This window comes from Pseudophryne corroboree, chromosome 3, assembly GCF_028390025.1.
Source record: "Pseudophryne corroboree isolate aPseCor3 chromosome 3, aPseCor3.hap2, whole genome shotgun sequence".
NCBI classification, from domain to species: Eukaryota; Metazoa; Chordata; class Amphibia; order Anura; family Myobatrachidae; genus Pseudophryne; species Pseudophryne corroboree.
In genome coordinates, this window is record NC_086446.1 from 211,594,136 (window position 1) to 211,612,212 (window position 18,077).

At 46.9% G+C, this 18,077-nt stretch overlaps 1 protein-coding gene across 1 annotated transcript in view; it reads left to right on the plus strand.

Moving 5' to 3' along the window:
• The window catches only part of LOC135055126 (microsomal triglyceride transfer protein-like), a 294,511-nt gene that overhangs the window by 35,672 nt on the left and 240,762 nt on the right, over positions 1–18,077 (plus strand). Inside the window, exons 2-3 of the mRNA XM_063958806.1 lie at positions 784–971; positions 16,909–17,049. Of these exons, the coding sequence (XP_063814876.1) occupies positions 784–971; positions 16,909–17,049 (329 nt within the window). The remainder of the gene's footprint in view (positions 1–783; positions 972–16,908; positions 17,050–18,077) is intronic.

The following is an 18,077-nucleotide window of genomic DNA, read 5'->3' on the forward strand; positions in this document are numbered from 1 at the left end:
ACACAGTAACATATTGTGATAATCTCCTGTTGAGCAAGTCTGACCCATCTTTATGTATTTTAGTTTCTTGATTAATATTGCTTTTTACCAATTGACAAATCACTGGTTTATCAAGATTAGGTGAGTGTTATCTAAAGTTTATCTGTTTATTTGTACACCTTGGAGGTCACCAGCCTCCTTAGTATAGCAGCTCCAGAACCCATACCCCGTAAATCTCATTACGTGTGCCCATGATCCCTTGATTATTTTACCTATACCCAAATTGAGAACATCAGGGAGAATGGAGAATTTCAGGGAGCTCTCCTGGACTCTTGAGAGAGTAGGTTAATTTCCTGGATCTGCTAAGTTTCCCAGTTAGGTGGGCAGTCTGGTGGTATGATGATGCGAATTGTAGTAAATTGCATCTTTTTGGCAGATTATATTTGATAACGTTCAACTAGCTCCCTGATTATGCTCTATAACCTGTCTGTATCTTTGTTTCAACTACATTTTGTGGTTTAGTTGTCATTTAAATGATCCCTATAAAAAGCCACTTTATCAGCTGGATAGAAGAAGGTACTGCAAACCATTAAATTAGTGTGAGGATGAGTAGAACAATCTAGATAAGTCAAAATGGCTTTATTCTGTTTTAATGTAAAATAAAACTTTTACTTATTAGGATACTACCGCCCTAAAAGATGTCTGAGGTCAGATTCAACTACTATTCAAAATTGAACATAAATTAACATTTTAAAAGTTTAATACTAAATTATGTGTTTACCTTTTTATCATACTTTGATACAGGATGGTCAGGAGTGCCACTCTTCCAACCAGAAACCACTTACCAGTATGCCTACACAGTAAATTTAATGGTTGCACATGTTTCTCAACCATCAATGCCAAGAACCAGGCTAGATGTTGAAGCTACTGTAGACGCCTACCTTCTGTGGAGGAACAAGAAGCAGCCAGATGAGCAGCTAATATATTTACAGGTATGTGCTTTTTCCATTTAGTAAACAAATGGCCGTTACATATGATAATGCTTAATTGTCTGTTTTAGAATGATTTTTTTTTTCTCTCTGAATAATAGCATATATTGTACTATTGTAACATTTTATTATCTTTATTGTGTTAGAAAGGTTCTGTAGTGCCGTATATGGAAGTGAAGCATACACCAATGTCTATATGCCCAAAATGTTTGAAGAGAAAATAAACTGCACAGGAGTTGTGAAAGAATATTATTTATATTATTGCTTCCTAAATACCTAGATTGTAGTAGTAGTAGTAGTAGTAGTAGTAGTAGTATAGTTGCCTTCAGAAAAACTATTTTTTGATGGGACCCACATTAAGCAGAAAAACGGCTAAAATTTCTAAAAATGTACGTTTTTAAATAATTAAAACTGCAAAATATAAAGTGATGAAAATTATGTTGCAAGAATTAAATCAATAGCTGATTAAAATAAAATTTGCTAAGCCATAGAAAATCCCAGTATAAATAATGACTCAAATTACCTCTTTGAGAAGGTTTCATGGCCTCTATAGTGCAAAGTTAAACAAGGAAACTGAATCTTTATTTCAATTCATAAACGCCCTTCATTTCTTTCACGTAAATATTAGTCTTACTGATGTGATATACAGTTGCACTATAAAGGTTACAATTATAGACCTAACACAGGCTTACTGACTTTCCGACTGCCCCATGCGGGAGGGGGAAGCCATTTCTGTATTACAGGTTGTGTGGCTTTATCGTGGGTGGTATGGGGTGTGGATGCCCCACCCCTGGCTATTCAGTGCCCTGATTACCAGTATTCTATAGCTTGGGGTTGGGATTATGATGATGTGATTCGCGAGAGGCGGATTGGGATGGAAAACCAGCCCGGGAAATTTATGGAAGCAGCCGTAATGGGGGTGTGGTCTGATGAGGGGGTGGAATCTGTTGAGGGGGGGGTGGAATCCCTCCTTACAGGGGCTGATTGTATGCAAATGCGGCTTTCCTTGAGTGGTGCAGTTGTATCTGAATCAGCGCAAATCACGTCATCCGCCTCCCTGGATCGTCCACTATGAATGGCGGTTGCGAGGGCTGTTGGGGTTAGGCCGATCCGTGAGACTCGCCTACCTTCCGGGGAGGGGGGTAGTGGGGAGTGCCACACGATTTTCGGGAGCCTCCTGGCCGATCCAGCAGGGTAGGCCAGTATGATCTAACATGATTATGAAATGTCACAAGCTCAAGCTGATTCATAACAAACTGTTACATATATTTTTGTTAACTGCAGATAACTACATTGTGGCCAAAAACATCTTTCAGGACTCTGTAGTGGATACACCGCCCCATGGGATTCTGTGCATACAATATGGGAAAATATTATCAATCAGACCTGACACCATGAATCCTCTAAATTCCATTGACATTATTACATATTTACTAAGATTATGCAGAGAATTCATAGAGTAGGGGGTCCTGCTTGTGAGAGCTTCCATTCTAGGGGGGTAATGGGTAGTCTCAAAGAGTGGAGCAGGGTTTATGGGAGAATAAAAGGAAGCATGATAGGAGTCAATGAAGAGATGAGTTTTATTGGCACGTTTGAGGTTGACGGAAGTCTGATTGGGCATGGGACGGTATTCCTGAAAGGCAAGGGAGAAGATCTAAATGAAAGAAAGGGAGAGGATAATTAGACAGGAGGAGAGACAACAGTCATTGGTAGAGCAATAAGTGGTTGTGAGTGGAGGCTGGAGATGCAGGGAGGAGCAGAGTGAATGGGGACTTTGTAGGTAAGAGATAGACGTTTGAATTTGATTCTGAATGGGACAGGGAACCAGTGAAGTGACTGCTAGAGGGGGAAGCAGAGAGAGAGAGAGAGAGAGAGAAAGACAGGGCAGTGCATTCGTGTTTACTAATGTTAACAAAATATAATATACATCGTTTAAGTAAGGTGATACTTATTTACTACTATGCTTCTGTTGCACAGGAAAACAAGTGATATAGTCTGCACATACCCTTCCAATGGTCCCGATATACAGTATGACACTGTCCCAGCTTGAGGGAACTTTCTGACTTTTCTGCTATCCTGGCTGCCAGGAATTCAGTAATGCTTACCAGTTTGTGTATGTACTGGATACACCTGTCACTGTTAAGCATGGCATTGTAAAGCATTTTGATGGACACACCCACATTATATGGCCACATCTTCAATGTGATGTGGATAAGACCCTCTTTTTGTGCTTTCTGGGATGTATTGTGTGTTTTTTTTTTCCATACCCTTTTTTTTTAATAGCATTGTTTCCAAAATAAAATAAGCTATTTGTTACTATCCGCTACGGCAACTTGTTATTGTGCATCATGTTTCATCCTACCTTCATGTACTGTAGTGTATATCCATCTGACTCACTGGGTCAGTTAAAATAAGGGCAGTGTTTTTGCCCCTGTGAGTAAGTGTGGCTATATGCTGCACTTACGGTACCGCTGGACTCTCTGATCTTTGTTTGTAGCCCCATACATAAATCTGTGAGTCTGGGGTGAGATCAGGCCATGAGGGGGTTAACGTTTGCTGCCATTGCCGTTATCACTGACCTGGTTTGGGAGTGTTGTGGACTCGGTGTTTCTTCTGGTGACCAGGAAGAGGAACCGCAACTGGACCGCAGCAGAGATTGCCGAATGTAAGTTTCTTTTTCATCCACTAGGGGTCACTGGAGTACTCTTGGGATATGGACGGTGTTAGCAAGGACTGGGCACTGAATATTCAAATTTCAGTAACTCTCCTCCCTTCCATACTCCCCGAATACCTCAGTGTTTTTTCGGTGCTCACATGGACAGGAAGCACAAGTGTGGACCTCCAGAGGGGGACATACATTTTTTACTTTTAAACATTTTTGTTTTTCTTTTTTTATACATTACAATCCCTTCCCAGCTTACACAAAAGCTCTGGGTACGGGATTATAGAAGCTGCTGCGTGCAGCTCTTGGCGTGTCGGGCCTCACAAAGGAGCCCCCTCACAGCCACAAGCAGCTCAGCTAACAACAGCTGAGGCTGCAGAAAGGACTGGACGGCGCTTGCTGGAAGAAGCCCCGTCAGAGCCCAAGTACATCAGCTACCTTCAGCTGAGGCTGCCGAACGGAGCTTGCTGTAGAAGCCCCGTCAGAGCACAGGAACCCAGGTATTTATGACAGGGGCGGTCAGCTCACGCTGCCGCCCCGCCGTGTGGGGGGACTGCTATGTGCGCCATCCCGCTGCTCCGTCCCCACCACCGCTGTTTTCAGCTCCCCGCCGCCGCTCCCCTATTCCCGGCCGCCGCTCCGAGGGACGCGCTGGACGGCCGCTGCAAGCGCCGTTCTCCGCGCTCCCTGCCTGTAATGCAATCAGACCGCGGACAGCGTTCAGTGCTGCCGCGGTCTGTTCCTGTAACGGCCGGAGGCTATGGGGAAGGTAACTGCTCAGACCGCGGACAGCGTTCACTGCTGCCGCGGTCTGTCTCAATAACGGCCGGCAGCTCGCACTGCCAGCGCTCCCTGCACACACTAAGGGTAGCAGGGGGGGGAATGCCGGCGCCTCTGATCACTCAGACCGCGGACAGTGCACACTGCTGCCACGGTCTGTCCCTGTAAAACAGCCCTCTAGTAACTAGTGGGCTCATGCTGGGCAGTCAGGAGTTTCCCTGTCCCTATTACTTGTAGTGCAGCTGCAGGGGGGGGAGATATTATGCCACAGCAGCAGCAATAGACAGCCTATGCTAAAGAAGGGCTGCATTGTGTTATATATGCATTCGTGTAGCACTTGTTATACCATAGACAATGTTATACCATAGAAAATGTATATAAAATACTGTATGTATGTATATATGGTCATGTTAAAAAATATGCTATAGGTTCTTTGACTATAAGCACATGGCTGGAGGCCATTTTAATCATACTTTCTGTTTCTTTTCCAGAACGTTCCTGTCCTACAACACTGCTCCACTGGATGGCGCAGGGGTGTTGGTAGGAATTTTTGGATCAGGTTTCTTATGGTCTGGACACGTGCACTGCACTTTGACCATATACACTTTTTCGCAATTTTACTGAGGTGGAATTGGTTTGTCTTTGTCTATTTATTTGTCTGGTCACATAATAAGTCAGTCACCAGCAAAGACGGAAAAGTTGTTTCACTGCAATGTCTGTACCAGTGGGTTCCCGGTGAGTTCTACCACATGCACAGTATATTTTATACTCCCATTTCATCTCCTATTTTGCAAAGAGTTTCTGCTATGTTGCAATCCTGACGATTCTATGCCAGGCCTAACTGCGCAAGATGAATGTGAGAAGGGTGAATAGACCAGCAGTCAGATACTGTGGGTGCGTCAGACTCTGAAGTTTACAGGGACTGAAGAGGCTCTGACAATTTATAAGGTGGTCTTTACTAGGCCACAGATCTCCAGCGTGGAATCTCTAAATAAGATGTTAATAGGATCCTGATACACAGGTTTCGAAACCTCGCCGATTTCGGTCTAGTTACCCGTTTCCAAAGTCAGTGACATCTCCATGGGAGCTATGCTAGAGTCGCTGTATACAGCAGCAGGGGTGTTGCTTCGACCGTGTTTGGTTGGCATTTGGGTAACTACGGCGTTGCTTGTCTGGATAACAGGATTCAGGTCCGCCCTACAAAACGTCCACCTTATGCTTCTCGCTGATCAAATCTGCGAAGCTGCTGATTATCTATGTACAGCTTCTACGGACGTCTGCCTAGTCAGTTCTCGCCTTTCAGCGTCACTCGTTGTGGCACGACAAGCGCTTTGGCTGCGTCCTTAGCAGGCGGAGGCAAAGGTCGTGAGAAGACTAGAAGCATTACCTTATGCAAAGGTTGTTTGGTCCTGATTTGGACAAAGGTATTTTTCACGGGATACTCTGGACCAGCGTTCGAATCCTTTAGACCTCAGCCCTTTCGAGGCCGTGGTAGACAAAAAGCCACGCCTGGTAGGCGTGGTCGAGGACGTGGTTTTTCAACAAACTAACGCCAGTCGTCCGGACGCTACGGTCACCGGCAAGCCAGTGGCATGACGGGCTCCCAGCCCATCTCGGTGCTCCAGTTGTGGGAGCACGCCTTCAGACGTTTCATTTGGCATGGTTGCAGATATCCACAGATGGGTGGATCCGCAATTTAGTGTTAAAAGCAGTCTACCGCCTCTGCGGTTTTTCAACACAGGACTGCCTGTGTAGGAAAAGGGCGGTTCGGTAAATTGCCATTCACTCTCTGCTGGAGTCAGCAGTTTTGATTCCGGTCCCTGTACACCAACAAGGTCATGGTTATTATTCCAGTCTGTTGTGGTACCAAAGCCGGATGGCTTGGTCAGGCCAATATTGCATACTTACTGCAGATTCAAGATGGAATCTCTGCGGACAGTACTTGAAGGTTTAGAGCCACAGGAATTCATGATTGCGCTGGATCTCGAGGATGCGTACTTACACATTCCGATTTGGCCACCTCTTCAGAGGTTCTTGCGTTTGCAATACGGCAGATCCATTATCAGTTTCAGGCTCTACCGTTTGCCATCTCGTCAGCGCTTAGGGTATTCACCAAAGTGATGTATGTTTTGATGGCTCATCTCATATTCATGTAAGTGATAATAGTTCCGTACTTAGACGATTTGCTCATCAAAGCTCCGTCTCAACCAAATGCGCCTTCAACATGCGTTGCTAAGGTACAATGTGCTGGTACAGCACGGTTGGTTTGTCATATTCAAGAACTCACATCGGATTCCGTCTCAACGACTTCATTTCCTAGGAATGATTCTCGATACGGTAGATTGAGGAATTTGTCTACCAGAACAGAAAGTACAGACTATTCGTCATCTGGTACGATTAGTGCTCAAGCCTCGGTATGTTTGTGCATTCGCCTGTTAGGCACAATAGTGGCGGCTTTCAAAGCGCTTCTGTTCGGAAGATTTCACTCACTTCCTTTTCAACTGCATGTGCTCGCACAGTGGTCGGCCTCGCATCTGCAGTTTCACTAGAGGGTGAGGTTGTCTCCACGGACCAGAGTTTCTGTACTCTGGTGGCTCCAAGTACACAATCTAACCGCAGGAACTCGGTTAGGCGTCTGGAATTGGATAGTGCTAATCACAGACGCGAGTCTCAGAGGTTGGGGAGCTGTAGTTCAAAATTGTCAGCTCCAGGGTCTCTGGGAGGATTACGACAGATTGCTGTCTATAAATGTCCTAGAACTCCGACCAGTTTACAATGTGCTACGACAAGTAGTGCACTTGCTTCGGTCTCAGACGGTCCAAGTGCAGTCAGACAACGCAATGGCGGTCGCGTACGTCAATAAACAAAGGGGAAAGTGAAGCCGCATGGCAATGCGGGAAGTAGCTCGAATCCTCAATTGGCCCGAACATCACCAAGTGATATTGGCGGTAGTGTTCATTACGAGAATGGACAACTGGGAGGCGGATGATCTCAGCCATCGGGATTTTCATCCAGGAGAATGGGCATTAAATCCAGAAGTGTTTCACATGTTGGTCCAGAGGTGGGGTTACCCTCAAGTGGACCTGATAACATCTCGCCACAATCACCAAAAGCCAGTATGTGTCCAGAACGCGAGATCCAAAGGCAGTGGCAGTGGATGCTTGTTATGCACACCAGTGCCTGCAGGAATGTACTGGTGTCAGAACTGTTATGCACTCCAGTGCCTGCAGGAATGTACTGGTGTTTGAACTGTTATGCACACCAATGCCTGCAGGAATGTACTGGTGTCTGAACGGATAGGTATGCAAAGCAAATGAACTCGCAGACAGACACAGAAGGTGATAGGGTAACAAAATACACACAAAGTGAACAGAGAAGCCCAGAGGCTAAGGAACTGGGTGTCTCCCTAGTATTAGTTATGCTCAGATGGGAAAAGCAAGATGTTGTGTTTTAATACGTAGAGAACCCGAAATGCTGTTGCTAAGGGCAACAGCAAAACCCTAAAGGGTTACCAACGGGTGTGGCAGTAAACTCCTTGGTCAGAGATGGAATGATAGACACAAGGAGAGTCTCCACAATCCTAATTCTCACTTGCAGTGCACAGGTTCAGCTTACTGCCACTAAACTGACCCCTGAACACCTTGCACAGTGAGACAGGATTTAGGCAGGCAAGTCTTAGAATACAGCCGCAAACTTGCTAAGTTCACAGAGTAGTAAAAGAACCCCAGCAAGCTAAACGACTGACTCCAGTCTTACTGCTAGGTCTGGATTGGCAGAGTGTAGTACCAAATCCCCAGGCCTATTTGCAGTAAGCAACAACAAATACAAAGCTACACAGTACTGGCTAACTTTCAGGAACTGACTAACCAACAAAGATTCAGCAGCATCTGCTTAACCTGAGAAGAGGCCTTATAAAGCAGGTGCTGTCCACGCCCCACTCAGACCTCACAGACTGTGAGCACAAAAACCAGCACCGGATCCCCTGCCGTGCACAGAGCCTGTAACCACTGCACAGCAAAAGACCCGAACCGGAGTATCAGCTGCGCTCAGGTTACTCCGCTAGCACTTGTCTCCCGGTTGCCATGACGACGTGGCAGCACAGGGCAGGAGACCCTAACAATGCTCTCACGATTGCGTGGCCGTACAGCCTTGGGTATCTGTTTCCACCGTTTCCGCTGCTCTCTCTGTTGCTTACTCGCAGACGATCCTTGGCCGCTTCCGTTACGTCCGGACCTGTTACGACAGGGTCCATTCCTTTACCCCGATTTAGCGCGGATGCGTTTGAAGGGGTGGCTGTTGAGACCGCCCTCTTAAGAAGAGAGGGCATTCCACTATCGGTTATAACAACCATGTTACGTGCTAGAAATCCAGTTATGACAGCTCATTATTACACGATTTGGCGTGGCTATATAGGTTGGTGTGAAGCTCGGAAGTTTCCGACATCATCTTTCAAGTTATCCCGTCTTTTGTTATTTCTACAAACGGGGTTAGATGGAGGACTGCGTTTATCTACACTAAAGGGGCAGGTATCTGCTTTGTCATTTTACTTTCAAAGAATATTGGCTCTATTGCCGTCTCACACACCTTTTCTGCAAGGTGTTCTCAGAGTACAGCCTCCATTCATTCCACCTACAGCGCCATGGGACTTGAATCTGGTTTTAGATTTTGTACAGCTTCATACTTTGAACCCTTACATCAAGTTGATGTTAAGTTTCATACTTGTAAAACGATTTTTTCTCCTAGCCTTAGCCTCGGCAAGGCGTGTTTCAGATTTGGGTGCATTGGCATGCAAGCCACTGTTTGTAGTGTTTCATGATGACAGAGCGGAGCTTCGTACGAATCCCGCTTTCTGGCAAAAGGTAGTGTCATATGTTCACATCAATCAACCAATAGTAGTTCCTGTGTTAACAGGACAGTCTGGAACTTTGGATGTGGTACGCGCATTATGCGTTTATGTATCCCGAACGTCTACAGTTTGTAAGACGGATACGTTGTTTGTTCTCTATGATGCTGCCAAAATGGGTTGGCCAGCTTCTAAGCAGACCTTATCCACATGGATTATACTGACCATACGTCAGGCGTACCTTCATGCTAGGTTACAGCCGCCTACATCAGTAACAGCTCTTTCCACACGTTCTGTGGAAACTTCAGGGGCTGGTCGTGGGGTTTCTACGACGCAGAATTGCCGTGCGGCTACATAGTCATCAGTGCACACGTTTGTGCGCTTTTACAAGTTAATACGTTTGCGGCATCAGCATCTAGCTTTGGCCGCCTAGTGTTACAGGTGCCAAGCAGCTCTCCTGCCCACGAGGGAAGCTTTGGTACGTCCCAAGAGTACTCCAGTGACCCCTAGTGGATGAAAAAGAAAATAGGATTTTGGTACTTACCAGGTAAATCCTTTTCTTTGAATCCATAGGGGGCACTGGACGCCCACCCAAAGCAGTTTTACCTGGTTGTGGTAAGTTCAGGGGATCTTATGGTAACACATTCTCACCGATTTATCGGTTATGGTGTCAACTGGTTAGTTGTCAGTTACGTTATGTGTCAACTTTATGGTTGTCCGTTATGTTATAATATTATAGGTAATTCTCCATTGTTCATTCTCTCTATCCTGTTCGCCTCAGGAAAAAACACTGAGGTATTCGGGGAGTATGGAGGGGAGGAGAGTTACTGAAATTTGAATATTCAGTGCCCAGTCCTTGCTAACACCGTCCATATCCCAAGAGTACTCCAGTGCCCCCTATGGATTCAAAGAAAAGGATTTACCTGGTAAGTACCAAAATCCTATTTTTCCTCATGCAGGATCAGGTCGGCAAACAGGAGGCACATGTGGACGCTAAAGGTCTCCTGAAAGACAGAACTTGAAAGGTGCTGGTGAATCAGAGAAGAATACCAGGTGCTGGAGGCACAACTGCGCTTACGTGCGCTGGGGCTTGGAGACACTGAAGTGTTTGTAGGCGCTGAAGTGCTTGGAGGCACTGAGGTGCAGGGAGGCGCTGAAGTGCTTGGAGGTGCTTGGAGACACCAAGGTGCTTGGAGGCGCTGAGGCGCTTGGAGGCACTGAGGTGCTTGGAGGCGCTGAGGCGCATGGAGACACTGAGGTGCTTGGAGGCGCTAAGGCGCTTGGAGGCACTGAGGTGCTTGGAGGCGCTAAGGCGCTTGGAGGCACTAAGGTGCTTGGAGGCACGGAGGTGCTTGAGGCATGGAGGTGCTTGGAGGCACGGAGGTGCTGGGAGGCACGGAGGTGCTGGGAGGCACGGAGATGCTCAGAGGCACGGAGGTGCTCGGAGGCACGGAGGTGCTTGGAGGCACGGAGATGCTGGGGGGCACGGAGATGCTGGGAGGCACGGAGGTGCTGGGAGGCACGGAGGTGCTTGGAGGCACGGAGATGCTCGGAGGCACGGAGGTGCTGGGAGGCACGGAGGTGCTTGGAGGCACGGAGATGCTCAGAGGCACGGAGGTGCTGGGAGGCACAGAGGTGCTTGGAGGTACGGAAGTCTGGCGATCACCACTCCTGGGGAACTGATGATACTCAGGCACTGATGCAGTTCCTGGTGCCTGAATTTATACTTCCCACCACCAGCTGGTTGGTGGGAAGTGCCTGATGACGTCACCCACCCAGACGCCGGGCCGAGCGACGGGAGCCGGGAGCCGCCAGCGAGGACGGCCGCAGAGAGGACCAGCGCGCCCGGAGAGGTAAGTAAGGGGCCCGGGGCGGCGGCGTGACAGTACCCCCTCCTCTAGGGGTGGCCCCTGGACACTTCCCAGGTTTCGTAGGGTGCTTGGCATGGAAGATCCGGATTAGTCGAGGAGCTGAGACCTCAGAAGCTCCTATCCAACTTCTCTCCTCAGGACCATAACCTTTCCATTCTACCAGATATTGCAGGTTCTTATGAAGATAACGAGAGTCCAGAATAGTTTTAATCTCGAAGTCTGTCCCAGTTTCAGTTTCTACCAAAGTGGGGCTTGAGGGGTTAGAATGAAAACGATTAAGGATGAGAGGACGAAGGAGAGAAACATGAAAGGCATTTGGTATGCGTAGATGGGAAGGTAATCCCAACTTGCAGACCACAGGATTCAGGATTTGTAGCACAGGGTATGGACCGATGAACCTTGGGGCGAACTTCATGGTGGGTACCTTTAGCCGGAGGTTACGTGTGGAGAGCCATACCCTGTCTCCAACCTTGTATTGAGGAGCTGCTCGCCGTTTCTTGTCTGCAAAGAACTTGTATCGGACAGAAACCTTTTTAAGACTAGCATGAACCTTACTCCAAATTTGTCTAAAGTGTAGTAGAGTGGAAGTCACAGCTGGAACCTCTCCTGTTGGAAGAATTGGTAATTCCGGAATTTGTGGGTGGAAGCCATAGTTGATGAAGAACGGAGATTCGCCAGTGGAGGAATGAAATGAATGGTTATGTGCAAACTCTGCCCAAGGCAATAACTCTACCCAGTTATCCTGTGAAGGGGATAGATACAGGCGGAGGAAAGTCTCCAAGTCTTGATTGACTCGTTCCGTTTGCCCATTAGTTTGGGGGTGATAAGCGTACGAAAACTTAAGTTTAATTTGTAAGGCCAAGCAGAGAGCTTTCCAAAACCTTGCGGTGAACTGTACCCCTCGATCAGAGACTATTTCTTGAGGCAACCCATGCAACCGAAAATGTCCTCGGACAAATATTAGAGCTAATTTAGGAGCTGTCGGCAGACCAGTCAAAGGAACGAAATGCGCCATCTTCAAAAAACGGTCGACGATCACCCAGACAGTGTTGAAACCTTTGGAATAGGGCAAGTCGGTGACTAAGTCCATGGAAATGTGAGTCCACGGTTTCATAGGAATGGGCAGAGGACGAAGTAACCCAGCAGGAGGTAGATGGGGAGATTTATGCTGTGTACACTGTGGACAAGAATTAACGTAATCCTGTACATCCTTCCTCATGGAGTCCCACCAGTAGGATCTTTGCAGAAACTTGTACATCTTCTGGGCGCCAGGATGACCGGAAAACTTGGAGATATGGGCCCACTGTAGTATCCTCGACTGGAATTTAGCTGGTACGGACATTCTTCCAGGGGGAGGACCTGGAGTAGTTGAGGCAGCGGAGACAGAAATTGGATTCAGAATTAAACTCCGCTCAAAAGAATCCTCTTCATCTGTGGGAATTTGTGAACGTGACAGTGCATCCGCTTTAGTATTTAAAGTCCCGGCTCGGTACTTGATAACAAAAGAAAATCGAGTGAAGAAGAGTGCCCATTTAGCTTGGCGAGGATTCAAGCACTGTGCGGTTTTGATATACAACAAATTTTTGTGATCAGTGTAAATGGTAGTCACATGTTTGGCCCCTTCTAAGAGATATCTCCACTCTTCCGAGGCAGATTTAATTGCCAAGAGTTTCTGGTCTCCAATAGTGTAATTTCGTTCAGCCGGAGAGAATTTACGAGAGTGAAAGCCACACAGATGTAATTTCTTATACCCTTGGATATCCTAGTACCATTGATAGCTGTCAAGGAAATAGGCTGTTCGATGACCGTACTTCCAAATTCAGGCTTTGGACACAGAGGGAAGAAACGAAATTCCCCGCAGCCCCGGAGTCTAACAGGGCTTCAAAAGACTTGGAATTAACCTTGGTGGATAACGTTACAGGAAGCAAACAGTCCGAAGTCGGAGAAGATTTGGTCGTAACCCCCAACTTGACTCCTCCGGAGTCAAGCTAGGCCTGCCCGTTTCCCGGACGGGATTTGCAAGACTTGATGAAGTGACCCGCAGCTCCGCAGTACAGACAGAGTTTACCCTCATGACGACGCTGTCGCTCCTCCGGGGACAATCGGGATCGGTTAATCTGCATGGGTTCGTCTGGACTTGGGACCACCGCTTGCCTTGCAGGAGGAAGCCGGAACCTAGAACGATCCGATCGACTACGTTCACCTCCACGTTCCTGCATCCGGAGATCTACCTTGACACAGAGAGAGATCAATTCCTCTAAAGAATCCGGAAGCTCCCGAGTGACCAACTCATCCTTCAGGCGATCAGAGAGACCGTTCCAGAAAGCAGCTCTCAGAGCCTCATTATTCCAGCGAAGTTCAGAGGCAATGGTTTGAAAATTAACCACATACTGACCCACGGTTCGGGAGCCTTGACGGATGCGGAGCAAATCAGAAGAGGCCGAGGTCATCCTGCCGGGCTCGTCAAAAATTAGTCGAAAAGACGTGATGAATTCGGAGTAATTGGAAACCAGTGAATCCGAACGTTCCCATAATGGAGACACCCAATCCAAGGCAGATCCTTCCAGCAGAGAAATAATATATGCCACCTTGGACCGGTCTGTAGGAAAGTTATGTGCAAGTAGCCCGAAATGTACCTCGCATTGGTTTAAAAAACCACGACAATTTTTAGGATTCCCATTATAACGGGACGGAGTAGGCAGCTGAAGGCGCGGAGTGGCACCGGCCTATGGTTGAATATTGCTGGAAGCGGCAACTGGTGCGGCTACTGGAACTGGTGCCGGAATTACCGAGGCTAGAGATGCCTGGATCTGATCCAGATGCCCGGACAACTCCTGGAGGTACTGCATCACCTGACCTTGTGCCGCTTCCTGACTTTGTACTCGAGAAGCCAGATTCTGGATGGCACTTGAGTCCGTGTTCCGATCCCCCGGGTCCATGAGGCCTGAGTATACTATCACTGACCTGGTTTGGGAGTGTTGTGGACTCGGGGTTTCTTCCGGTGACCGGGAAGAGGAACCGCAACTGGACCGCAGCAGAGATGGCCGAATGTAAGTTTTCCTCATGCAGGATCAGGTCGGCAAACAGGAGGCACACGTGGACGCTGAAGGTCTCCTGAAAGACAGAACTTGAAAGGTGCTGGTGAATCAGAGAAGAATACCAGGTGCTGGAGGCACAACTGCGCTTACGTGCGCTGGGGCTTGGAGACACTGAAGTGTTTGTAAGCGCTGAAGTGCTTGGAGGCACTGAGGTGCAGGGAGGCGCTGAAGTGCTTGGAGGCGCTTGGAGACACCAAGGTGCTTAGAGGCGCTGAGGCGCTTGGAGGCACTGAGGTGCTTGGAGACGCTGAGGCGCGTGGAGACACTGAGGTGCTTGGAGGCACTAAGGCGCTTGGAGGCGCTAAGGCGCTTGGAGGCACTGAGGTGCTTGGAGGCACGGAGGTGCTTGAGGCACGGAGGTGCTTGAGGCACGGAGGTGCTGGGAGGCACGGAGGTGCAGGGAGGCACAGAGGTGCTTGGAGGCATGGAGGTGCTTGGAGGCACGGAGGTGCTTGGAGGCACGGAGGTGCTGGGAGGCACGGAGGTGCTTGGAGGCACGGAGATGCTCTGAGGCATGGAGGTGCTGGGAGGCATGGAGGTGCTGGGAGGCACAGAGATGCTGGGAGGCACGGAGGTGCTGGGAGGCACGGAGGTGCTTGGAGGTACGGAAGTCTGGCGATCACCACTCCTGGGGAACTGATGATACTCAGGCACTGATGCAGTTCCTGGTGCCTGAATTTATACTTCCCACCACCAGCTGGTTGGTGAGAAGTGCCTGATGACGTCACCCGCCCAGACGCCGGGCCGAGCGACGGGAGCCGGGAGCCGCCAGCGAGGACGGCCGCAGAGAGGACCAGCGCGCCCGGAGAGGTAAGTAAGGGGCCCGGGGCGGCGGCGTGACAGCCGTCATTTATACTCCATTGAAATGGCAACTCGCCCCCTTCACCCTTAATTGAATTGACCCCAGTCAGTCAAGAGAAAGAGAAACCTTGTCTCACCAAGTTTTCTCTTATGATCACTCATAAGAGACAGCTGCTGGTTGACTTCCAGCAGCTAATGTCTGAAAATACAGGATCAGAGGTGTAACTGTGAGTGGCAACTGAGTCAGCTGACTCCGGGGTCCTGCTCTGAAGAGGGGTACCTCTCCTCCCGTTCACACAATTAAATTAATTTAATTGATTGCCACCACTTCCGTGGCTGACCCCCCAATAGTCCCTGCACCTTACAAGTCACACCCTATTTATTATAAATATACATTTTACAAGTGTCATACCCAGGATTAGAACCCATGACCGATTACACTGGAAGCAGACATCTTACTAATGAAGCTATTTGCACCTATATTGAAACTTTGACCATTTCAGATAACTTCATATAGTTATAATTCTCATCCTTCCTACGCAGGAACAAATAGCTCCATCAGTAATGTGCCTGTTTCCACTGTAATAAGTTGTGTGTTCTAATCCTGGGTGTGACATTTACAAAATAATTGTCAGAGGAGTGATCAGCATTGTGAGTGACGGAGCAGATCTATGTAGTGTGTGCCTGTTACTACATTGATCTACATATTTGCTATAGTTGTGAACTGACAATGCTAGATAGCATCATATAATTATAGAATCTGCTATGCAGGCGCAAATAGCTCTATATTTAAAGTGTCTGCCTTCAGTGTAACATGTCAAGGGTTCTAATCCTGAGTATAACTGCTAAGAAATGTCTCATTTAAAATAAAGGACAAGGGGGGTCATTCCGAGTTGTTCGCTCGCAAGCTGCTTTTAGCAGCTTTGCACACGCTAAGCCGCCGCCTACTGGGAGTGAATCTTAGCTTATCAAAATTGCGAACGAAAGATTAGCAGAATTGCGAATAGACACTTCTTAGCAGTTTCTGAGTAGCTCCAGACTTACTCGGCATCTGCGATCAGTTCAGTCAGTTTCGTTCCTGGTTTGACGTCACAAACACACCCAGCGTTCGCCCAGACACTCCTCCGTTTCTCCAGCCACTCCCGCGTTTTTCCCAGAAACGGTAGCATTTTTTCACACACACCCATAAAACGGCCAGTTTCCACCCAGAAACACCCACTTCCTGTCAATCACATTACGATCACCGAAACGAAGAAAAAACCTCGTAATGCCGTGTGTAAATAACCTAACTGCATAGCAAATTTAATTGGCGCAGTCGCACTGCGGACATTGCGCATGAGCATTAGCGACTAATCGCTCCATTGCGAGAAAAAACTAACGAGCGAACAACTCGGAATGACCCCCAATGGACACTCCAGGTGCTTGCAACAAAAAACAGGCTACTGGTCCATTGTTATCAATGTTTCAATGTTACAGAGTGACCAGCTGTGTGTGTGTGTGTGTGTGTGTGTGTGTGTGTGTATATATATATATATATATATATATATATATATATATATATATATATATATACACAGGTTGAGTATCCCTTATCCAAAATTCATATATAGTTATTTATTTATTACCGGGCGACTGTGAGGTGGATCTCACACATGTCTCTACAGATTTAGTCCACTCTCATTCATAATTAAGTTAATGTCAGCATCTCTTTGCGTAAATGACCAGATAATATTTTTTAAAGTCAATATACCTTTTATAGTCTTTCTTGAATGTATACATTTACACAGGCCAAGCTCGGTCTCTCTTGAAATTATGTTCTGCATTTTTGAAAATTAGACTTAAGTGATAAATAACACCCATTTCTCTGTATTTTTTCCATTTCTAGATGAAAGATATTAATGTTTACAATAAAGCAACACGTCAAATTCCTGGCAAAAAAGAGGATTTAACCACCAAACATCTGAAAGACGCTAAGAATAAGAGCAGCTTGGAATTCCCTGTTCTCTTTCACTGGAATGCTGGCAAGGTATAGTAAAGTGCCTATAGGCCTATATGTACACACAAGTTTTAAAACTTGAAACCAAGTCATTAATAATGAAATGTACATATTAGGAGCATAGAGTCCAGAATGATATGCAAGACCTCACAGATTTAAATTAAAAGAATTGTTGCAGTCCTGAACTTTTCTGTGGTTAAAGATACACACATGATAATCGTATCACCAACAGGTGGTGGGGCAGGTACAAAGTGCTTAGGTCTTCCTAGGAGGCATAGCAGTTGCAGATTATATGGGATGTGGTCAATTTACCTATAAATAAATTCCCGATGGTCAAAACACCGACAACCTTTGACCGACAGTCAAAATCCCGACATGGTCAAAATACCAACATTTAAAATGTCGACAGGTCAAAAAGTCGATATAAGTTTTTCATGATTTTGGCATTGAAACTGACTTGTTCATACTTTACCATCACAGTGGACCTGGAGGGGGAATATAATAGTGTGCTGAGGGGACACGGTACACTTATACAGTGTCCATGTCAACCTATGTCGACATACACACCAAAAAAACAATGAAAAACTTGTATCGACTTTCTGTCCTTTTCTATATTATAAATGTCGGTATTTTGACCTTGTCAGATTATAGTGGTAGTAAATCGTGCTCTATATTGATCTGCAAGCCCAACTGAACCTAATTAAAGGCTGGGCAAAGTGACCAGTAGTTTCATGTTATTTTGCATGGTCAAACCACTCCTAGACTGCTTGTGCAGAAGCCACAGCAGCAGGATCCAAGCATACAGTACTCTTGGCAGCTCTGCATGAGAATAATGCCTCTCATTTCACTCAAAACATCACTGGGGTACAGTTAAAGGCATGGAAACTGCATTGCAACAACAGTTCTTTATAATCTACAGTCCAAAGCTAAGATATGGATGTTGAAAAATAATTTTTGAATGTAATTCTAAGGTAAATGGAAGTGTTTGTATAGATCCATAGACAAATCCTGGGAAATGTATAGAGTTGACCACTAGATGGCAGTTAAGCACTGCACAA